At 42.6% G+C, this 25,287-nt stretch overlaps 1 protein-coding gene across 1 annotated transcript in view; it reads left to right on the plus strand.

Moving 5' to 3' along the window:
• Positions 1-25,287, plus strand: part of ATP10A (ATPase phospholipid transporting 10A (putative)) — a 181,637-nt gene that overhangs the window by 104,874 nt on the left and 51,476 nt on the right. The window contains exons 7-9 of the mRNA XM_040336320.1: positions 3,986-4,238; positions 19,235-19,452; positions 22,995-23,189. Of these exons, the coding sequence (XP_040192254.1) occupies positions 3,986-4,238; positions 19,235-19,452; positions 22,995-23,189 (666 nt within the window). The remainder of the gene's footprint in view (positions 1-3,985; positions 4,239-19,234; positions 19,453-22,994; positions 23,190-25,287) is intronic.

Below are 25,287 nucleotides of genomic sequence, written 5' to 3' on the forward strand. Positions count from 1 at the left end.
GCTGTCCGGTTCCTTCTCCTTCAGGGCTGGCCGCCGCTATACTGGCGGCGGTCAGTCCGCTCTTCTGTGACGTCATCTTCTTCTCTTCTCGTCTTCCGTCTTCTCCAGATGTTGACACGCCGGCCGGCTCTTCTCGCTGCAATGACGGGTGCGCGGCTTGCGTCGGATTTATATAGGCCTCACAGTCCCATCATGCTCTGGTACCTACCCATGTGATACCTACCCACGTGGTACCTACCGGAGCATGATGGGACTGTGAGGCCTATATAAATCCGATGCAAGCCGCGCACCCGTCATTGCAGCAAGAAGAGCCGGCCGGCGTGTCAACATCTGGAGAAGACGGAAGACGAGAAGAGAAGAAGATGACGTCACAGAAGAGCGGACTGACCGCCGCCAGTATAGCGGCGGCCAGCCCTGAAGGAGAAGGAACCGGACAGCGGGAGGAAGAACCGGGGTGCGCCGAGTCAAGAGCGGAGAGAGGCGAACATAGAAGAAGACCCCCCCCAGAGCTGAGAAGACCCCCGGAGCGGAGAAGACATCACAGAAGAGCGGTGATGACCCCAGAGAGCAGGAGAAGACCCCCGGAAATCGTAAGAAGAAGCCTCCCCTGGTAAAAGAGCTAAAGAAGACAGAGGAGGCCTCCAGAGCAGACTAATAAAATATTTTAATACCCTGTGTGGTTTATTTGTGTTTTTACCACTTTTCTTGCAGGTGAATGGGTAGGGGTACGATGTACCCCATATCCATTCACTTAGGGTGGGGGGCCGGTATCTGGGGGCCCCCTTATTAAAGGGGGCTCCCAGATTCCGATGAGCCTCCCGCCCGCATACCCCGACAACCAACGGCCAGGGTTGTCGGGAAGGGGCCCTGTCCTCATCAACATTGGGGCAGGGGGGCGCACTGCGGCCCCCCACCCCAGAGCACCCTGTCCCCGAGCACCCAACCCCCCATGTTGAGGGCATGCAGCCCGGTACGGCTCAGGAGGGGGGGGCGCTAGCTCGTCCCCACTCCCTTCCTGACCGGCCGGGTAGCGTGCTTTGGAAAAGGGTCTGGTATGGATTGTAGGGGGACCCCCCTACGCCGTTTTTTCGGCGTAGGGGGTGCTCTCCTTACAACCCATAACAGACCTAAGGGCCCAGTATGCTCCTGAGGGGGGAAACCATGCCGAATTTTTATTTAAAATCCGGCGGGGACTTCCCCCTCAGGATTCATAACAAACGCCGCACACGTGTAGAATTGGCGGGAATCCAAGTCGGATCTCCCGTCGCTTCTATGACGGCTTTGTCTCCATCGCGGCTGGCCAACTCGGCGCTGGCTCCCGCGATGGGGCTCGTAGGTGCTCAATCTCGCCGAGAAAGGGAGCGAGATTGACACAATATCGCATGCACCTACTGTACCAGCTTGCATACAAATTGAAACCCTTAAGGTTGGACCTCATATTATATGGTTTTGGTAAATCTGAAGACAGAAATCTGCAGAAAATCTAATAGTGTGTATGGGGTCTTAGTTGGCATCCACCTGTGGTAAATTCAGTTGATGTGATTTGTAAAGGCATGCACACACCTATTATTTATATAAGGTCCCACAGTTAACGGTGCATGTCAGAGCACAAACCAAGCCATGAATTCCAAGGAATTATCTTTAGACCTCCGTCAGGTTTGTATCGAGGCAAAGATCTGGGGAAGTGTACAAAAACAATTTCTGCAGCATTGAATTTCCCAATGAGCACAGTGACCTCCATCATCTGTAGATGAAAAGTTTATGAACCACCAGGACTCTTCCTAGAGCGGGCCGTCCAGCCAAACTGAGCGATTAGGGGAGAAGGGCCTTAGGGAGGTGACGAGACGTTTCTCTGTGGAGAGTGGGGAGCCTTCCAGAAGAACAACCATCTCTGCAGCACTCCACCAATCAGGCCTGTTGATGGAGTAGCCAGAGGGAAGACATGAGAAACAAAATACTCTGGTCTGATGAAACCAGATTGCACTTTTTGGCTTGAATGGCAAGTGTCATGTCTAAAGGAAACGAGGCACTGCTCATCACCTGGCCAATACCATCGCTACAGTGAAGCATACGGATGGCAGCATCATGCTGTGGGGATGTTTTTCAGTGGCAGGAATGGGGAAACTAGTCAGGAAAGAGGAAGATGAATGCAGCAATGTTCAGAGACGTCCTTCATGACTGGACTGCAGACTGGGATGAAGATTCATCTTCCGACAGGATGTAGGCATACTACGGGGCATTCGTTTTTGTCTGTCTCTTCTGGGGGGGGGGGGTTGGAGTTTTATTCCTGTTTTTAAGCTTAGAGTCTGAACTTTCACTTTTAAAGTGACACTAAAGATTCCTGTTTTGACTTTGTTATTTAAAAAAAAAAAAAATACTTGCCTCCACTGTGCAGTTCGTTGCCCAGATCCGCCTTTTCTGGGGGTCCCACAGTGGCTCTCGCAGCTCATCCCCCGCATTAGATAACCCCCTCTGGGAACCTCTCTCCGAAGGGGGGGTTACCTTGCGGGTGCAATCCTATGTCGTTGTATTTAATTGATAGGGAGCCAATGGCTGCGCTGCTATCTATCCAATCAAAGCCGGGACTCCAAGGAGAGAAGGACGGCAGGGAAATTCGGGGCTCAGATAAGTAAAACGGGTGGGGCTGGGGGGCCAGACACTGCAAGGTGTTTTTCTCTTATCACCTTCCAGGATGGCACACGAGAGATGATGGCTCCTCCCCACAGGAAACACAATCACTTAACAATTTAAAAGTCCCCACCCTTCCCCTTGATCCCCACTAAAAAATACTCAGGCTCTCAGAATGTTTTTTCTTTAAGAGCACGTGCCACCTAGACCTTGCATCCAAAGAGGAGACAAGGGCATAGGTGGAGCAGACCTGCAGGTCATTTACATGATCCAGCTAGGATACCTTCATCACACACTAGGGAGTGGAGGTGGTGAAATAAAATCAGATTCTGACACCTAGCAGAAGACCTTGCAGGCAAGGGTCCCACCCTAAAGTAGGCCTTTTTGGTTCCTTGATTATCCTCTCGTGTGCCGTCCTGGAAGGTGATAAGAGAAAACCTACGTTACTTACCGATAACGTTATTTCTATGAACCTTCCAGGACGGCAGGCCTACTTCCCGCCCTATGTGGAGGGAAAAGATAAGCTAAACGCTAGGTGGTAAGTACCTATACGGAACAAGGTCCCTTGTGAACCAGTTCAGGATTACTTTATTACATACTGGGGATCAAGGGGAAGGGTGGGGACTTTTAAATTGTTAAGTGATTGTGTTTCCTGTGGGGAGGAGCCATCATCTCTCGTGTGCCGTCCTGGAAGGTTCATAGAAATAACGTTATCGGTAAGTAACGTAGGTTTTTCACCTTAATGCATAGGATGTATTAAGGTGAAAAACCACAAGGGTTTACAACCCCTTTTAAGTGTAGTTAGAACTGTTACTAATTTCAGATGTCGCTCCATGCATTTATTTTGTACTGAAGCAAAGCAAGCATAGACAGAAATGTTGCTTAACTCTTCTTGCCTTTTGTAATTGGGACACACCTATTGATTGATTCAATGGTTGTTGAAGCCATGTTGGTTATCAAGGACCCTGGTTTCCAACATGGGAAATTGCAAACTGCATATTTTATTGGTGTCACGATTAACTAGCTCATAAGCCACAAAGGTATTAAGGCTCTTGGGTATGCCACAGGTTAACCAGTCATACTGTGTGGTTTGCTCATATTTGAACTAGTGTATTATTGAAGAAGGCTGGCCTTGTCTGGTTGCCAACAAGCAGGGGTCATCAGATTAACCCTACTCAATCAGGTTCCACCCGGTATGGGCCAGTTTTGTAGGGTATGTGTGCTTATTTTGCCCTGCTTCAATATTGGAATACTAATTTGGCCTTAAGTCCATTTTTATGACCTGTTATCTTATCCAATTTGTTATTGAAAGGAAAGCTATACTAGTTAAATTCATATTTCATTTTATTAATGGCAGGTGCTTATCCCAGTGTCCCTCTACGTTTCCATTGAGATTGTTAAAATCTGCCAAGTTTATCTTATTCATCAAGATAAGGACCTGTATGATGAAGAAACAGACTCCCGTCTACAGTGCCGTGCCCTCAACATCACTGAGGACCTAGGTCAGATACAGTATATCTTCTCCGACAAAACTGGAACACTAACAGAGAATAAAATGGTCTTCAGGCGCTGCACAGTCTCTGGAATAGAGTATTCTCATGATGCCAATGGTAAGATAAATTTGTTCTTGTAACCAGATAAATGTGCGCAATCCAGGGTATCGTGTTCCAGGTTTCTTGTCTTTAACCACCCACACTTTGGTCCTTCTGTATTAAGCACTTTTGTGAGAAATGTGCAAGTGTGCCCACCAAAATGGCAGCTGTTTCTTTAGTATGAGATTGCGATGACACTTGCTTTACTGCTGGATGAACCTTGGAGTGGTTCTCATTAAAAACATGAAGGAATGTCGACATGGTCTACTATTAGTGAAATTAAGGTTTTGCGTAGCTAACGGTTCTTCATGTTCTGCCTTTTGAGTTTGCGATTGTGGATGGACAGTTGATTGTTGATTCACTCAATTGCCTCTTTAGCACTTGAGAACTTCAGCAGCAAATCTACGGCTATAGTTGTTTACTCGTCACTGAATCACATTGGAGCCTCACTTCTCCTGCTGCATGTTCCATCTGATAATGGAAACATCAGCAAATGATGCAAGACTACCTTGCTCTGTCAATGGCAAGAGGTCCTATGGGGCAGTTCAATTGCAGATAATTTCTCCTGGTATTCTCAAGTATTTAAAGCCAATATGTTTCTCCTTACCAGTATCTACCTAGCATGACATTGATTAGTATTTATTAGGACTTCAGTGCTAAGGGCCAGATTATATCTGTGCTGTACGCTTTTGGTATGTTGTGTTATAGACCCGTTTTACATACGTTTTAGGCACACTACCATTTGCTCTTTTTATAATGTGCATCAGCTTGCCTGAAAGATGTTCTTGTCGGGCCAATATTCACTCACTGTGTCGCAGACACAATTTTAATTGTTTGTTGTTGTAGGTGCATGCATTAAAAGTTACACATTCTGTTGAAAAATATACATTCCAATATTCGCATGCAGACTAAACCAGTTATACACGTAACAGTACCAAATATTTAAAACCAAACCTGTTTTAACTGAAAAGTCTTTATGCAGACTTTATTTTTCCTCAGAATTTTAATGACTTGAGCCCAGACTGCATAGATAAAGCACTTTTTTGTATGGGATGTAAAATTGCCCTTTATTATTCATGGTACAGTGAACGTTTAGCGCAAAGGAATAACCTTACTGTAAATAAAAACAGTTGTTTACGAGCAGGTTCTGTTTTATTCAGATTATGTTTTCTGCTAGTTATCATTTACAACAAAATCTGAGCAAATTTAGAATAGCAAAAAAGCCTTGGGCAGCTTTAAATGATAACCATTTCCCCATCACATTAGGGATTCAATTTGTGGGACAAATGTGTAGTAAGCTACCTGAGCATCCCTGCTATCCACAAAACGGAGCCATCTGTGCAACTGTTTCAGCTGTTTTTTTTTTTTTCTTGCGCACTCCAGTGCCCGTGAGATGGGCATCTGTTTTTAACTTTTTCTCACTGCAAAACAGGGCTGGTGTGTGTGTGTGTGTGTGTGTGTGTGTGTGTGTGTGTGTGTGTGTGTGTGTATGTGTGTGTGTGTGTGTGTGTGTGTGTGTGTGTATGTATATATATATTATAATTTCTCTCAAGCGTCTTCCAGGACAGCCCATGAGACCTAGGCTGTCCTGGAATATATAATATTTATTTATTGTATATAATGTCGGCGGTATAATATTTTTTTTTTTTTTTTTTTTTATCAGGGCCGATACCAGGGTTTTTTTTTTTTTTTTGGGCTACCTTTTTTAAGACCGATGTCAGGGGCTGATATTCTGTAGCTCTAAAGCTGTGTTTTTTTGTTTTTTTTTTATTTGCTGTTGCAAGGAATGTAAACATTCCTTGTGACAGTAATGGGCAGACAGGTACTCTAGTATTTAATGCAGACCTCAGCATTTTTGACTACTTCTTATTTTTTAAAACTGGCACCTTTTTAGGATGCCAGTAATCCGGAAGTAATGTCATGAAATTGCTTCCGGGTTGCTGGATCCAAGACCCGAACAAAGCAATCAGCTTTGTTCTGGTCTTCAACCAGCCGGCGGATGTGCTGGCTGCTCGCTGCTTGTGATGACGGCCAAGCGGCTGCTTAGCCGCATAGGTTATTACAAGAAAGCCGACCGTCCGCTCTAAAGAATAGTACCAGGGTGATGCCCGCAGCTGCATTCTTCACCCGGTACAACCACTTAAAGTAATATCAGTAAGGTGTTTTTTTTTGTTTATCTGTTTTTAAAGAATCGCAAAAAAAACAATCGGCTGCACAGATAATCGGTCGACCCCCCCCTAATTAAAATAAATAAAACAATATATAATATAAATATTTTTATTATGGTATGAGGTTAGATTAATTTGTGCTTTTTGCTACTTTATTTTCATGGTTTTTAATTCCATTGATTGATTTTTTTTTTTTTTTTTTTTTTTTTTTTTTATATACACTCTCTCTTGTTCGTTTGTTCATTCCTATAAAGTACATTTCTGAGCCCATGAAGCAATATGCCCATTATCTATGTTATGGGTTAATGCAATGCGATTATCCACTTGACCTCCGGCAGGTTTTACCCCCTTCCTGACCAGAGCATCTTTTGCAATTTAGCACTGCGTTGCTTTAACTGGTATTTGCGCGATCATACATTTTACCCAAACAAAATGTATGTCCTCCCCCCCCCCCCCCCCCACAAATAGAGCTTTCTTTTAGTGGTATTTGATCACAACAGGGATTTTTTTGTGATATAAATGAAAAAAGACCAAAAAATTAGAATTTTTTTTTTCTACTTTTGTTATAAAAAATCTCCAACTCACATTTTTGTCATACATTTAGGCCAAAAATGTATTCAGCCACATGGGTTGTGCTATCTTGACGTTTCAGGGCCTCCGAAACTGATGGGTAGTGAGGAAGTGAAATTAGTCATTTACGCCCTTGGCAAGACTGAAGGCAGTGATTGGTTTTCGAGGGCCTGTATGTTGCTAGACTGCCAAAAACTCTCTCCTCACACTCGGGAGAAGCCGCAGAATGTATTTTGGGGTGTAATTGTAATGTGTGGGCAATATACAGTTCTCAAATGTTTGCATGCCTTGGCAGAAATTGTGAAATGTTGGCATTAATATTGAAAATATGACTGATCATGACAAACTGTATTTTTATCTAAGGATAGCAATCGAATGACCCTGATCAAAATTTACATAGCCTTGACACAGAAGGTGGCACACACAGGTTAAAATGTCAATTAAAGGTTCATTTCCCACATTTGTGGCCTTTTAAATCACAATTCGTGTCTGTGTATAAATAGTCAATTATATTTGTTACGTAGCTCTCGCATGGATACATGAAGCAGGCTAGCCCTGGCCTCTCTACCTCATCCAATAAAATAATGCCTTGCATTCACTGAGAAATTGCAAAGAGTTGCCTGCTGTCAGCAGACCTCACAGAGCCAGCCCAGGTTCTGCAGGAATCTTAACAATGGCCGACAGGCAGCTGGCTTAGCTTCTCATGAAGCCATTTATCACATAGTTTTGCATCCTTTTCAAGTCATAATGATGACAGAAATCACCCAAATGGCCCTTCTCAAAAGTTTACATACCCTGGAATGTTTGGCCTTGGTACAGACACAGAAGGTGGCACACACACAGGTTAACCTCTTCCATACCGGGCAGTTATACACACTTCCATACCAGGCCTATTCTGGCACTTCTCTCCTACATGTACAAATCATAATTTTTTTGCTAGAAAATTACGCAGAACCCCCAAACATTATATATGTTTTTTTAGCAGACACCCTAGGGAATAAAACGACGGTCATTGAAACCTTTTATCTTGCACGGTATTTGCGCAATAATTTTTCAAACGCCTTTTTTTGGGAAAAAAATTGTTTCATGAATTAAAAAAATGTAAAGACAGTAAAGTTAGCCCAATTTTTTTGTAAAATATGAAATATGATGTTACACCGAGTAAATAGATACCTAACATGTCACGCTTTAAAATTGCGCACACTCATGGAATGGCGCCAAACTTCGGTACTTAAAAATCTCCATAGGCAACGATTTGAAATTTTTTACAGGTTACCAGTTTAGATTTACAGAGGAGATCTAGTGCTAGAATTGTTGCTGGCACTCTAACGCACGCGGCGATACCTCACATATGTGGTTTAAACGGCGTTTACATATGTCGGCGGGACTTGCGTGTGCGTTCGCTTCTGCGCGCAAGCTACCGGGGACAGGGGCGTTAAAAAAATTAATTTTTATTTCTTTTTTTTTTTATATATATTTATTTCTTTTTTTACACTTTTTTTTTTAATTTTTATTTTTTTTTTATCACTTTTATTCCTATTACAAGGAATGTAAACATCCCTTGTAATAGGAATGTGTGTGACAGGTACTCTTTATGGAGAGATGCGGGGTCAATAAGACCCCACATCTCTCCTCCAGGCTGGAAAGCATGAAATCGGTGAAAAAAAATTCACCGATCTCATGCTTGTGGTTGCTTAGCAGCCGCAATCGCGGCTTTGTTTACTTACGGGGACCCGGGCGTGACGTCATCACATCGCGCCCGGGTCCTCCGACGGTCATAGAGATGACTGGTGACCATCTGGTCACCAGTCATCTCTATGCTTCCTGCGAGCGCCGGACGATTCGTTCTCCGGGCCCCCGATGGCACGGGAGAGCCCGGAGAAGCACCGGATGGCGGCGGGAGGGGGGGGATGTCCCCTCCCGCCGCCTGTAAGAACGATCTAGCGGCGGAACCGCCGCTATGATCGTTCTTACGTTGTGCAGAATCGCCGGCAGTTTAGAAGGATATCTGAATGATGCCTCTAGCTGCAGGCATCATTCAGATATCCCCCCACAAAGCCCAGGACGTCACATGACGTCCACTCTGAACGGCAGAAGTTCTTTGTGGACGTCATTTTACTATGGGCCGGTAGGGAAGTGGTTAAAATGTCAATTAAGGGTTAATTTCCCACATTTGTGGCTTTTTAAATCACAATTAGTGCGTCTATAAATAGTCAATGAGTTTGTTAGCTCTCACATGGATGCACTAAGTAGGCTAGCCACTGAGCCATGAGGAGGTAGAAAAGAACAGTCAAAAGACCTGCGTAACAAGGTAGCGAAAATTTACAAAGATGGAAAAGGATATAAAGATATCAAAAGACTATATATGCCAGTCAGTGAAAAAATATATATATAATAGTGCGCTATATTACAATGTGTTGATAAAAAATAATGTGTAAGGCTGCCAACACAACATGGAAAAACTGTAGGACAAAATATAAAGAAAAAATGTGGCGCCAATAAAAACACAAATGCCCTGTAAGGCAATATCAGACTCAACAAAATCAATAAGACTTGAACAGTGAGTACATATGAAGAGATCAAAGGGACTCCCCCACAATCAGGTGAGTACCCGGATCAATAAATCGTGAATAATGAGTGTATCGACTCAAACCACATTTCCAATCAACAGGGAAGTGAAATCCACAATGTAAAAAACTGTGCACATGAATGAAAACAAGTAACTGTGATGTTCATAAAGTGTCAAAGTAAAAAAGAACAATGGTTGTCATGAACCATGAAGTCCCATTTAGTGCATATAAATAATTTGTATGCATAAAGTTTATACAGTCCCAGGGAACATCAATCTTTATGGTAAACGGTGTATTATCTCCAGACAAAATCAGCAGTAGAAATAAATAAGTTGTGCCCTTACCGGATGGAGTAGACCCACATCTCACCATACGGTGGGGGGTCTTCAAGGCTTGCGTAGGCCGATTGCCTTACAGGGGTAACTTTCCAGGCACTCCTAAAGCTCTTTTCCGGTGGGACCTTTCCACTCTGATTAAACCAGGAATCTGGAACTGGTGACAGTGATGATGATATTCCTGGAGGTAGTTGGAGTTCTCAGGGGATCCAGTGTACCAGTATAAATTAAAAAGAAAAGAAAAAACACCTCCTCATCGCATAAAAAATTTATTAAAAATTTCAAAAATAAGGATAAGCTCCCAAAAGTCTCAAATAAGGGATTCTCAATAAACCATTATCACACCAAAAAAGAAAGCAGCACTGCAAAAGCAATCTTAGCATCAAGGCACACACACTTCAGAGAAGGATAAAAGTAGCTGTGCGCAGTGTAGGATGGATATGATCAGATGCCCGACCGGTTTCGTATCAAAATACTTCTACTGGGGTGCATATCTGAATCATCTTATCCTCCTGCGCTTTAAATACCATCTCTACTTACCCCCATAGGACCAGCACTCATCGTTAATGGCGTGCGTTCCAATTGCTGACATTTCCGGTGGGCGTGCGCTCCAGGCGCCCGGAAATGACATCTATTCAATCCAATGGTTAAAAAACACCTATCTTCCCTGTGTATGTTACAAGCGCTCCGGGCGCCCGGAAATGACATCTCCTGTGTATCAGCCCATCAACATGATCTCCCCTCAGCTCCCCTCCCTTCCAGGAGGATGAGCCAATCAGCACCAGTCCCAGCATGTGTGAGTCTAGTGAGGCGGAGCGCATCATAGGCCGACGCTAGCCACGCCCCCTCATGACACAGCTCCATAGTAAGGAGATATGCAGACGTTGTGCCAGTGTGTAAACACAACTGCACCTGCAAATTAGTGTGTCAAAGAGGTTCATTGATCTATAATGGATCACAGGGCGATCAGTAGAGATGTGACAGGGAAAATATCAAAGGAAAAGGGAACATAAAGGATGGCTAGAACATAGAGACATGTATGGAGGGCCTCCTGGTGGTGGGAATTGGTAAATTGAAATTACCATACCACCTATATTCATGGGCTGCTACATAACACAACTCTCATATGTAGGCGCCATCTAGTGGTCAAAAACAAAAATGATGAAAATAATGACCATTTAAATCGTCCCATATTATTAAGCTATTAATAATCTATGAAAATTATAAATTACTTTTTGGATTGTAGATGGTGTCCTGGGAGTAAGTAGAAAAATGGAAAGATTCTTCAAAAAACAGAAAAAATATATATAGAAAAAATACACAATGACTTATAAAATTCCAATATATTAATACTGGTCATATAAATCAGGACTGGTTGATGAAGGAGTTAACGTCCCACTCCACATTGAGGCCGTGGGGGACGTAACTCTTCAATTGGTAGATCCAGAAGACCTCAAGCTTTGATACACCCCGAACACTGGGCTCACCTCTCCAGTGAGGAACGAAGTGGTCAATAACCTGAAAGGTCGTCCCCTCAATTCTTTTATTATGCTGTTCAAGAAAGTGCCTGGGTACAGTGTGTTTTGTGCACCCCTTCTTGATTTTGGCTATGTGTTCCCCTACCCTTATGGTGAAACTTCTAATGGTGCGGCCCACATATTGTTTCCCACAATGACAGGTAATGAGATACACCACGTGTTTGGTGGCACACGTGGAAAATATTTTCATGGGGAATACAAGGCCGGTTACTGATGATGTAAAGCTAACTGTTTTTCTCTTATTAGAATTATGTAAGCATACCTTACACTTTCTACAAGGGTGATAGCCTTTGGATAAAGGGAAAAAGGAAATTTTACCTGGAGGGTCTGGTATATTTGGCGCAAGTTGATTTCTTAGAGGGACAGCCCCTCTATAAATCACACCAGCTTGTGCAGGAAGAACCGGTCCCAACAAGGGATCATTTTTCAAAACTGCCCAGTGTTTTTGGATGATACTTTTAATTTGTCTGTATTGGGTAGAAAAAGTGGTGAAGAACGAGTGTTTAAATTTGTTATCTTGTGCTATTTTGACCCTTTCCACAGTCAATGTGGACCTATCTACTGCAGAGATTTTCTTAATTTCTTCTTCTATGGCCAGATTACAGTATCCCTTTTCCACAAACCTTTCTTTCAAAGTTTGTGCCTGGACCTTGAAATCATTTAAGTTAGAGCAGTTCCGTCTTAGTCTAAGCATCTGACTACGGGGCACCGAGCCTAGCCAGGACGGGTGATGGCAACTGTCCTGTGGGATGAACCCGTTGCGGTCCGTGCTTTTAAAGTATGTCCTAGTTTTAAGTTGATGGTTTTCAACAAAGATTTCAAGGTCAAGGAAATGTATACTTAAGGGACTCGCCTCATAAGAGAGACAAATCCCAACTTGATTGTCATTCAAGATAGTCATGAAGGTATCAAGGGAGGTACGATCCCCTTTCCATAGGAGGAGGATGTCGTCTATATATCGAGCCCACAGAGCGATCTCAGGTCGCTCTAGAGCATAGACGACATCCTCCTCCCATTTGGCCATAAAAATATTAGCCAAACTGGGGGCAAACTTGGCCCCCATGGCTACACCTTTCTCTTGTAGATAAAAGTCACCTCCGTACCAGAAATAGTTGTGAGAAGTTGCGAACCTCAACAGGTCCATGATGAATAACTTCTGTATCACAGGAATAGTTTCTACTCTATCCAGAAAGCGGTCAACAGCTTGAAAGCCTAAATGATGGGCAATACTGGTGTATAACGAGGCCACATCAGCTGTGACTAATAAAAGGTCCTCCGTATAGGGTACCTCTTGTAATTTGGCGATAGTGTGTCTGGTGTCCTTCAAGTAGGAGGGTATACCTTTCACAATAGGTTGGAGATGGTAGTCTATGTATTTCCCTACTCTGGATGTTATTGAATTAATACCACTTACAATAGGCCGCCCTGGTGGACGGGTACTATTTTTGTGTACTTTGGGCAAGTAGTACATGACTGGTATACGCGGAACCTTAGGCACAAGGTAACTCTTCTCTTTATTGTCCAATATTCCCTTTCTAGAAAGGGAATATTGGACAATAAAGAGAAGAGTTACCTTGTGCCTAAGGTTCCGCGTATACCAGTCATGTACTACTTGCCCAAAGTACACAAAAATAGTACCCGTCCACCAGGGCGGCCTATTGTAAGTGGTATTAATTCAATAACATCCAGAGTAGGGAAATACATAGACTACCATCTCCAACCTATTGTGAAAGGTATACCCTCCTACTTGAAGGACACCAGACACACTATCGCCAAATTACAAGAGGTACCCTATACGGAGGACCTTTTATTAGTCACAGCTGATGTGGCCTCGTTATACACCAGTATTGCCCATCATTTAGGCTTTCAAGCTGTTGACCGCTTTCTGGATAGAGTAGAAACTATTCCTGTGATACAGAAGTTATTCATCATGGACCTGTTGAGGTTCGCAACTTCTCACAACTATTTCTGGTACGGAGGTGACTTTTATCTACAAGAGAAAGGTGTAGCCATGGGGGCCAAGTTTGCCCCCAGTTTGGCTAATATTTTTATGGCCAAATGGGAGGAGGATGTCGTCTATGCTCTAGAGCGACCTGAGATCGCTCTGTGGGCTCGATATATAGACGACATCCTCCTCCTATGGAAAGGGGATCGTACCTCCCTTGATACCTTCATGACTATCTTGAATGACAATCAAGTTGGGATTTGTCTCTCTTATGAGGCGAGTCCCTTAAGTATACATTTCCTTGACCTTGAAATCTTTGTTGAAAACCATCAACTTAAAACTAGGACATACTTTAAAAGCACGGACCGCAACGGGTTCATCCCACAGGACAGTTGCCATCACCCGTCCTGGCTAGGCTCGGTGCCCCGTAGTCAGATGCTTAGACTAAGACGGAACTGCTCTAACTTAAATGATTTCAAGGTCCAGGCACAAACTTTGAAAGAAAGGTTTGTGGAAAAGGGATACTGTAATCTGGCCATAGAAGAAGAAATTAAGAAAATCTCTGCAGTAGATAGGTCCACATTGACTGTGGAAAGGGTCAAAATAGCACAAGATAACAAATTTAAACACTCGTTCTTCACCACTTTTTCTACCCAATACAGACAAATTAAAAGTATCATCCAAAAACACTGGGCAGTTTTGAAAAATGATCCCTTGTTGGGACCGGTTCTTCCTGCACAAGCTGGTGTGATTTATAGAGGGGCTGTCCCTCTAAGAAATCAACTTGCGCCAAATATACCAGACCCTCCAGGTAAAATTTCCTTTTTCCCTTTATCCAAAGGCTATCACCCTTGTAGAAAGTGTAAGGTATGCTTACATAATTCTAATAAGAGAAAAACAGTTAGCTTTACATCATCAGTAACCGGCCTTGTATTCCCCATGAAAATATTTTCCACGTGTGCCACCAAACACGTGGTGTATCTCATTACCTGTCATTGTGGGAAACAATATGTGGGCCGCACCATTAGAAGTTTCACCATAAGGGTAGGGGAACACATAGCCAAAATCAAGAAGGGGTGCACAAAACACACTGTACCCAGGCACTTTCTTGAACAGCATAATAAAAGAATTGAGGGGACGACCTTTCAGGTTATTGACCACTTCGTTCCTCACTGGAGAGGTGAGCCCAGTGTTCGGGGTGTATCAAAGCTTGAGGTCTTCTGGATCTACCAATTGAAGAGTTACGTCCCCCACGGCCTCAATGTGGAGTGGGACGTTAACTCCTTCATCAACCAGTCCTGATTTATATGACCAGTATTAATATATTGGAATTTTATAAGTCATTGTGTATTTTTTCTATATATATTTTTTCTGTTTTTTGAAGAATCTTTCCATTTTTCTACTTACTCCCAGGACACCATCTACAATCCAAAAAGTAATTTATAATTTTCATAGATTATTAATAGCTTAAAGCGGTGGTTCCCCCTAAAACTAATTTCTAACAATAGATTCCTAAGACCCGTTACACTGCGGGTAGGCTGGCTTTTTTTTTTTTTTTTTTCGTACATACCGAGATCTCCCCGTCTCGTCCCTAGGCGGTGGGCGGAACTAGTTGATTGACGTTCCTCGGAGGGGTGCGTACGTGACGTCACGACTTTCCGAAAGAAGCCGAACGTCGCTGCGCATGCGCCGTATAGAGTCGGCTCTATACGGCGCATGCGCAGCGACGTTCGGCTTCTTTCGGAAAGTCGTGACGTCACGTACGCGCCCCTCCGAGGAACGTCAATCAACTAGGAACGCCCACCGAAAAGGAACGAGACGGGGAGATATCGGTATGTTCTAAAAAAAAAAAAAAAAAAAAAGCCAGCCTACCCGCAGTGTAACGGGTCTTAGGAATCTATTGTTAGCAATGTGTTTTAGGGGGAACCACCCCTTTAATAATATGGGACGATTTAAATGGTCATTATTTTCATCATTTTTGTTTTTGACCACTAGATGGCGCCTACATATGAGAGTTGTGTTATGTAGCAGCCCATGAATATAGGTGGTATGGTAATTTCAATTTACCAATTCCCACCACCAGGAGGCCCTCCATACATGTCTCTATGTTCTAGCCATCCTTTATGTTCCCTTTTCCTTTGATATTTTCCCTGTCACATCTCTACTGATCGCCCTGTGATCCATTATAGATCAATGAACCTCTTTGACACACTAATTTGCAGGTGCAGTTGTGTTTACACACTGGCACAACGTCTGCATATCTCCTTACTATGGAGCTGTGTCATGAGGGGGCGTGGCTAGCGTCGGCCTATGATGCGCTCCGCCTCACTAGACTCACACATGCTGGGACTGGTGCTGATTGGCTCATCCTCCTGGAAGGGAGGGGAGCTGAGGGGAGATCATGTTGATGGGCTGATACACAGGAGATGTCATTTCCGGGCGCCCGGAGCGCTTGTAACATACACAGGGAAGATAGGTGTTTTTTAACCATTGGATTGAATAGATGTCATTTCCGGGCGCCTGGAGCGCACGCCCACCGGAAATGTCAGCAATTGGAACGCACGCCATTAACGATGAGTGCTGGTCCTATGGGGGTAAGTAGAGATGGTATTTAAAGCGCAGGAGGATAAGATGATTCAGATATGCACCCCAGTAGAAGTATTTTGATACGAAACCGGTCGGGCATCTGATCATATCCATCCTACACTGCGCACAGCTACTTTTATCCTTCTCTGAAGTGTGTGTGCCTTGATGCTAAGATTGCTTTTGCAGTGCTGCTTTCTTTTTTGGTGTGATAATGGTTTATTGAGAATCCCTTATTTGAGACTTTTGGGAGCTTATCCTTATTTTTGAAATTTTTAATAAATTTTTTATGCGATGAGGAGGTGTTTTTTCTTTTCTTTTTAATTTATACTGGTACACTGGATCCCCTGAGAACTCCAACTACCTCCAGGAATATCATCATCCCTGTCACCAGTTCCAGATTCCTGGTTTAATCAGAGTGGAAAGGTCCCACCGGAAAAGAGCTTTAGGAGTGCCTGGAAAGTTACCCCTGTAAGGCAATCGGCCTACGCAAGCCTTGAAGACCCCCCACCGTATGGTGAGATGTGGGTCTACTCCATCCGGTAAGGGCACAACTTATTTATTTCTACTGCTGATTTTGTCTGGAGATAATACACCGTTTACCATAAAGATTGATGTTCCCTGGGACTGTATAAACTTTATGCATACAAATTATTTATATGCACTAAATGGGACTTCATGGTTCATGACAACCATTGTTCTTTTTTACTTTGACACTTTATGAACATCACAGTTACTTGTTTTCATTCATGTGCACAGTTTTTTACATTGTGGATTTCACTTCCCTGTTGATTGGAAATGTGGTTTGAGTCGATACACTCATTATTCACGATTTATTGATCCGGGTACTCACCTGATTGTGGGGGAGTCCCTTTGATCTCTTCATATGTACTCACTGTTCAAGTCTTATTGATTTTGTTGAGTCTGATATTGCCTTACAGGGCATTTGTGTTTTTATTGGCGCCACATTTTTTCTTTATATTTTATGCCAGTCAGTACTGTTTAATCACTTATTAAGTAGTGGAAAATTAGGGGCTCTTTTGATGCCAAAGTAAGGTAGACGAAGACAGATTGCAGCCGCAACTGGTGGAAGAATTGCTCAGGATACAAAGAAAAACCCACAGGTAACCGCAGGAGAAATACAGGCTGCTCTCCAAAAAGACAGTGTGATTGTTTTTAACCACTTCCCGCCCGGTCAATGGCAAATTGACGTCCGGGAAGTGGTTGCGTTATCCCGACTGGACATCGTATGACATCCAGCAGGATAACAGCCGCCACGCGCCCGTGGGGGCGCACACATCGCGGCGATCGGTGGTGCGGGGTGTGTCGTCCGGTGGAGGCTCTTTACCACGTGATCAGCCACGTCCAATCACAGCTGATCATAATGTAAACAGGAAGAGCCGCTGATCAGCTTTTCTTCACTCGCGTCTGGACGCGAGGAGAGCCGGTTCGCTGCTTTCCTGACGGGGGTCTGTGCTGTTAGTTTATAAGTGCATCCCCGCCCAGGACCACCAGGGATGGGCATCCACACTGGATCACCAGGTACAAGTACCCATCATTGCAGCCTTTCAGTGTCGCCAATCAGTGCCACTCATGAGTGTCCAGTGCTGCCTATCAATGCCCATCGTCGGGGCCACCTCATTGGTGCCGCCTTGTCAGTGCCGCATTATCGTTGCCCATCAGTGAAGGAGAAAACTTACTTATTTACAAAATTGTATAACTGAAAACTTTTTTATTTGTATAGCAAAAAATAACCCCAGAGGTGATCAAATACCACCAAAAGAAAGCTCTATTTGTGGGAACAAAATAACATTTCTGTTTGGGTACAGTGTAGCATGACCGCGCAATTGACATTTTTTAACAATGACTGTGCAGAAAGTTGGAAATTGACTTGGGCAGGAAGGGGGTGCATGGTATTGAAGTGGTTAAGGAGTACAGTTCAACGATACTTGAACAAAAAATATCTGCATGGTTGAGCTGTCAGAAGGAAGACTTTACTGCACCAATACCACAAAAAAAGCCAATGAGGCATGTCAAGCTGGTGTTGGGCATATTAAACCCAGGTTTTTTGTGGAACTTGTACAGTAAAGGCATCTTTCTGGCAGCTTGACCATGCAGCTCTTTTTTTGTTCAAGAATCATCGTATTGTGTTCCTACTTTTTGTATCCTGGACAGTTCCTGTGGCAGTTGTGGCTGAAATCTTTCTTGATCTACCCAACCTTGGCTTGATATTAAGAGATGCCCCAATTTTTTACTTAAGTGATTGAACAGTACTGACTGGCATATTCAAGGCTTTGGATATCCTTTTTATATGCTTTTCCATCTTTATAAAGTTCCATTACCTTGTTACGCAGGTCTTTTGACTGTTCTTTTCTACCTCCTCATGGCTCAGTGTCTAGCCTACTTAGTGCATCCATGTGAGAGCTAACAAACTCATTGACTATTTATACACGCACTAATTGTGATATAAGAAGCCACAAATGTGGGAAATTAACCATTAATTGCCATTTTAACCTGTGTGTGCGCCACCTTCTGTGTCTGTACTAAGGCCAAACATTCCAGGGTATGTAAACTTTTGATCAGGGCAATTTGGGTGATTTCTGTCATCATTATGACTTAAAAAGGATCCACAACTAATGTGATGATAAATGGCTTCATAAGAAGCCAAGCCTGCCCGCCTGTCGGCCATTGTTGAGATTCCTGCAGAACCTGGGCTGGCTCTGAGGTCAGCTGACAGCAGGCAACTCTTTGCAATTTCTCACTGAATGCAAGGCATTATTTTATTGGATGAGGTAGAGAGGCCAGGGTCGTGATGTCACAATTTTATGCCCGGCCAATCGGATAACCCTTGCATTCGTTGGGAAAATGCAATGTGTTCCCTGAATGCTGGTTGTGCCTGGGCGCAAGACCTGTGTTCTGTAAACAGCAGAGCAGCTACTTGGCATCGGACCCAGAAGCTACTGCAGTGATTTCCAGTTTTCAGGGGTATCCTCAAGGTATGGCACATAAACACTTAAATTGTTCCAGAATTGCCATACCTTAAGTTCACCTTTTTCTATTTTGCTTGCTTTTCCTGCATAAGGAAAATGAATAGGCATGCGCAAATAGTTTTCAATTGAACCTGTCTTCCCTCTTGCACTGCAACACATTGAGCCAAGTCCATGGAATTGGGGCATTTAACGTATGTTGTAAAACATTAGGAATGATACTGTTTGTTTTTTTTTATTCGCATTCTCTACCTTCCCTATGAAATATAGTATAAATTGTTGATCTTGCTTCTCGTTGGCATCTGTTTATTTTTACAGCAAAACGTTTGGCAGCCTATCAGGAGGTAGAGTCCGAAGAAGAAGATAATGGTGCAAAAACAGCGACACTTGCCAGGCGGGACAGCAGTGGCAGCCATCACAGTGTAAAAGCAGTTCACAGGAGTCAGAGTACCAAGACCCACAGGCGGACTGGTAGCAGAGCAGAAGCTATGAGGGCCAGTATCCTTTCTAAGCACACAGCCTTTAGCAGTCCCATGGTAAGTGTTGGTGATTAAAGACTTTCAATATATTGTTAAGGTTCCTTACCAGCCATAATTGTGCTGATGATTCCGTTATTGAAATACATTTAACATCAGTTTAAGAGGTATTTCAGACTGCTGTATTTCCAACATGAAGTGGCTGTCATTACCTGTGTCACAATGACTGAAAGCTGCAATTTAATATTTTGACTACAGGTGGAGCTCAGAATGATTTATGCTGTGACTATTATTGTAAACTCTAAATTAAGTGAGTTCTAGATTAGATTTATGTGCAGCTTGCAGTGTGACTGAAGGTCTTGCTTTTTGACAATGGGGGTTAGTTTTTCTGTGAATACCCTATGAGAGAGAGAGAGGGAGATTCCAGCTGGTAGTGCTAGCAATCAAGCCTTCCCACAGGCTTAAATATAGAGAAATAGCGGAGGGATTGCTGCCCTTTTAAAAATTCTTTTATTTTGTAGAAATTCATCAAAATTACATCAAATACATCATTTGTATAGTCAGGCAGACATGGTAATAAACATTTTCTGGCTATTGTAGATCGCGCCCTTCCTCAGAGTATCATGCCTATGCATTGATCACAAATGTGAATGAATAAATAGATCATCATTAATTAACAAACGTGAAAAGTCTGGATTCGATCGATAAGTTAAAGTTCATTGTGTAACATATTGCTCAGGTGTGTCATGATCCTAGGAAGTACAGGGTCATAGATGTTACAAAAAATGCTTACACCATACGTATTTTTTTTTTTTTTGAGGCTGATCGCACATGCGAATTTAGATGCATGAATGTTGGTAGTTTTTCCTCTTTGACACATATATTATATGTGATGTTGGGTATGCACTTTCTTATGCAGGAGGAAACGCATTGTGGATATTTCCGTGTATTTCTACCAAGATGGACTTGTGTATATATTGGTTATATGCATCTTTGACATTCTGGACTTTTATTTTTATTTATTTTTTCTGATTGCTTATTTAGTTATTGATTTATCTCCAGGGTTCTTGTTAAATATAATCCGTATGGTGTAAGCATTTTTTGTATCTATCTGTGACTTTGTACTTCCTAGGACCGTGACACACCTGATCTATATGTTAAATGAAATTTAAGTTTAATTAATCGATCGATTCCAGACTTTTTACATATTTGTTAATTAATGATCTATTTATTCGGTCACATTTGAGATCGGTGCATGAGAGACTATTTCACAAAAGTGAGTACACACCTCACATTTTTGAAAATTATTTTATTACATCTTTTGACAACACTGAAGAAATTATACTTTGCTACAATGTAAAGTAGTGAGTGTACAGCTTGTATAACAGTGTACATTTGCTTTCCCCTCAAAATAACTCGACAAACACACAGCCATTAAAGCGGGGGTTCACCCTATAAAAAAAAACAACTTTTTTTTTCTTCTAGCATAAAATTAGGCATAGTAGCGCGAGCTACAGTATGCCTGTCTTAATTTATCCCCGTACTCACTGTGTAATCGTACATAGAAGATTCCGACTGCCCACGGGGAATGGGCGTTCCAATCCAGACGGAAGGTGATTGACGGCCGGCTCTGGCGCGTCACGCTTCTCCGGAAATAGCCGAAATAGGCTTGGCTCTTCACGGCGCCTGCGCATAGTCTGTGCGCAGGCGCCGTGAAGAGCCGAGACCTACTCCGGCTGTCTTCGGGGAGCGTGACGTGCCAGAGCCGGCCGTCAATCACCTTCCCTCTTGAAAGGAACGCCCATTCCCCGCGGGCAGTCGGAATCTTCTATGTACGATTACACAGTGAGTACGGGGATAAAAAAATTAAGACAGGCATACTGTAGCTCGCGCTACTATGCCTAATTTTATGCTAAAATGTTGTTCTGCAGGGTGAAACACCGCTTTAATGTCTAAACTGCTGACAACAAAAGTGAATACACCCCTAAGTGAAAATGTCCAAATTTGGCCCAAAGTGTCTATTTTGTGTGGCCACCATTATTTTCCAGCACTGCCTTAACCCTCTTGGGCATGGAGTTCACCAGAGCTTTACAGGTTGCCACCGGAGTCATCACCCACTCCTCTGTGAAGACATCACAGAGCTGGTGGATGTTGGAGACCTTGCGCGCCTTCACCTTTAGCTCCCCATTCACACCTGATACCTTGTAGCACTAACGAGTCGCAAGACATTGGCAAAGGAAAATGGCTAATTGGGTCCAGATTGGACATTTTCATTTAGGGGTGTACTCACTTTTGTTGCCAGCAGTTTAGACATTAATGGCTGTGTTGAGTGAGTTTGAGGGGGCAGCAAATTTACAGTGTTATACAAGCTGTACACTCACTACTTTATATTGTAGTAAAGTGTAATTTCTTTAGTGTTGTCGCATGAAAAGATATAATAAAATATTTACAAAAATGTGAGGTACTGTACATACCCCAATTGCAAATAAATCCTCTATAAAATTGATTAACCATATAAACTAAAACTTTTTTAAGGATGCAAGTTGTTGTGCAATTCCTCTGCTGCCTCAGTGTGAAATCGGCATTAAACCATTATACCATATATACAATGGTTAAAAGTGATGAACAATATATATAAATCAACAATAAAACAAAACATGTGAATAGTTCAATAAACTAGTAAGTGTCCAAGTGATCTATTCCAATATGGTGTAAAGTTGTTGTTGGTTAAAATCCAAAAAACTGCTGTGCTTTCACCAATCGCCACCAAAGCACAGCTGTTTTTGGATTTTAACAAAGAACAACTTTACACTATATATAGATTGTTCATCACTCTTGACCGTTTGTGTGTGTGTGTGTGTGTGTATGTGTGTGTGTGTGTGTGTGTGTGTGTATGTATGTATGTATATATGTATGTATATATATATATATATATATATATATATATATATATATATATATATATATATATATAATATATATATGGCTTTTTTTCAGGGGGAACTTGGGGGAACTCGGTTCCACCACCTTTGGCTCAGACCCCTTGGTGCCTGCTCACCACAATCACTTGTAAACACAGAAGTCCAGTTTCTGTGTTTACAAGTGACAGCTCTGCACTCTGTGTGTAACCCCCCTGAACTCTGCACTCTGTGTGTAACCCCCATGAACTCTGCACTCTGTATGTAATGCAATCCTGGTATTTAATGCCCCTTTAAGACCCTTCTACTGTTTGTGAAATCTGAACAGGGTCGTGGTTGAGTTCCTGCACCTACTTTCTGAGAAAAAAAGCTCTATATATATATATATATATATATATATATATATATATTATGAAATACCACTTGCATCTTTAAATCTCCTACTCGTGTAATTATGTATATGTGTATGTATGTGTATATGTATGTATGTATATATATATATATATATATATATATATATATATATATATATATATATATATATATATATATATATATATATATATATATATACATAATCTTTATTCACATCACTATTTGTATATTAATTTGAAAGATATCTCCTATATACTATTTCACTACCTGGTAGCACATATAACCTTTTTCCCTTTTTTTTTTCTTAAGGAAAAGGATATCACTCCTGACCCAAAGCTTTTAGAAAAAGTCAATGATTGCACTAAAGCTTTGAAGATTGTGAGAAATAGAGAAGATCTAATTTCCAGGCTCACTCCAGAACTTATGGACGTGTTTGACTTTTTTGTTGCTTTGACTATTTGCAATACTGTTGTTGTAACTTCTCCAAATCAGCCTAGACAAAAGGTAATAGCGAACAGAATTGGCTTTTTGCATGTGCTAACGTTGTTCAGATTATCAACACTTCACTCCCTGCATTGTAGCAGTAGAAAATCTAGCTATAAAAAAATTCTTCAAAGTCCAAAACCCTCACATGAAGTGAATAGCCTCAGATGATAGAGATTAAACGAATCTCCCTACATGTGTTTTTTACTTGTATATCTCTTCAGCTTTCTACACTCTTTGGAACGTACAGATCGTGTATGAAATCTTCATCTTTCAGCAGTACTTGGGGGTGGGTGGGGAGACTGGACATACACTGTGTGAGACCTGATTGGAGGAAACGCACCCCCCCGCCCCTTTCCACATAGGCAGAGGAACGAAGGAACATGCAGAGGTGTAGTCTGAATAGACAATCTCCCTGACACACATTTTGCAGGTGCTGTTATCACATCTGTAAACTTGTCAGAAGTGACTCATGCTGATAACACCCAAGAGAAGTGACAATTAGAGCTTTGGAGAGAGATAATTAAACACTAGGGATTTCCCGATGCCCAGCATTTTGCCGAGTACTTGTACTCGGGGGGGGGGGGGGGGGGGATGCTCTGATGCTTCACCCTATGCTAGGGCAGTCAGGTGGTGGGTGGAGTTCCAAATCCGTGCTGTGCTCCCCCCCCCCCCTGTGCCATCTTCTCTCCCCCCTGCCGCCTTCTGTCCAACTCTGTGCTGTGCTCCCCGTGCCATATTCTCTCCCCTCGTGCCATCTTCTGTCCCCCTCCGTGATGTGCTCAACCGAGCCGTCTTCTCCCCCCCTCCGTGCCGCTCTCCCCCCTCAATCTGTCAGGAAGGAGAGCAGAGGTAGGGGCCACTAAACCCGGCTCCTACCTTTTCCGAATGGACAGAGTCAGTGATCACTGACTCTGTCCATTCACATAACTGAGCATCGTAACCTGTGATTACAATGCTTCAGTTTATGAATGGAGAGGAGCTTTCTTCATTCAATTCAGCTGAGGCTGCAGAGAAAGGGACTGGGGAATTTGTGTCCTTAGCCCCTGTCTTAAAGGGGAGATGTCAGAGGTCTGTTAAGACCCACGATATCTCACCAAAGCCCCCCCCCCCCCCCCAACAGGGCTGATAAAAAAAAAAAAAAAAAAAAACACACTGACAATCCACTACACTGTAAAAAAAAAAATAATAATAAAAAAAAAAAATTGTGTAAAAAAAAAAAAAAAAAAGCCAAGTATCGGTATTCGGTATCGGCGAGTACTTGAAAAAAAGTATCGGTACTTGTACTCGGTCTCAAAACAGTGGTAGCGGGACAACCCTATTAAACACTACAGATATGTATGTGTGTGTGTGTGTGTGTGTGTGTGTGTGTGTGTGTGTGTGTGTGTGTGTTTAGTTCAGCTTTAATAAAAGGGGTTTACAACCACATTTAAGTCTGACAAAGTGGGGTAAGTAAGAGTGAGAGAGTGCAGGTGTCGCTGGACAGAAAGACGAAGAGCAAAAAAATTGTAACCTTTTACCCTTCTTACTTGTAAGTAAATGTAATTGTGTTGCTTTTTGAGCATATTCTATCCCTTCTTGCTGTATCTGACTCTTGTCACCTATATAGTAATTGAGAGGAAAAGTTTGGACTTAAAGATGACAGCTCAAAATGGCACTTTTTATCAGTCAACTGAACCTAAAATGGTTTGTTCTGCACTTTTTCTTTATGGTGGAATTGGTCATTTTGGTAATGGCAGAACTTTTTGGTTGTTCTTGCACGTCTAACCTCCAGCAAGGCAGTACAGCAATGACCTCACCGAATATCACTGCAAATATCATACTAGCAGTCAGAGCCAGCAATACCTTAAGATCTCATACTGGAGATATATCGCTATGAGGCTGTAGGTACAGGAGTGCCTAGATGCCCTAACATACCAGGTAGTGTGCTATTTTTCAGGGGGAATTGCAAATAAAACATGAATTTTAGAGTGTTGCCTAAGCAAACTTGTAAATTCTAAATGTTCCTTGTTGTTAACATAGCCAGTTTTCACTTTTTGAGTTTAGTGCCACATGAAGAGCTTATTTCATATGGTAGAGTTGTGCAAAGTGTAGTATTCTGAATGGCAATCATTTTTTT

The sequence above is a fragment of the Rana temporaria genome, chromosome 2 (assembly GCF_905171775.1).
Source record: "Rana temporaria chromosome 2, aRanTem1.1, whole genome shotgun sequence".
Lineage (NCBI taxonomy): Eukaryota > Metazoa > Chordata > Amphibia > Anura > Ranidae > Rana > Rana temporaria.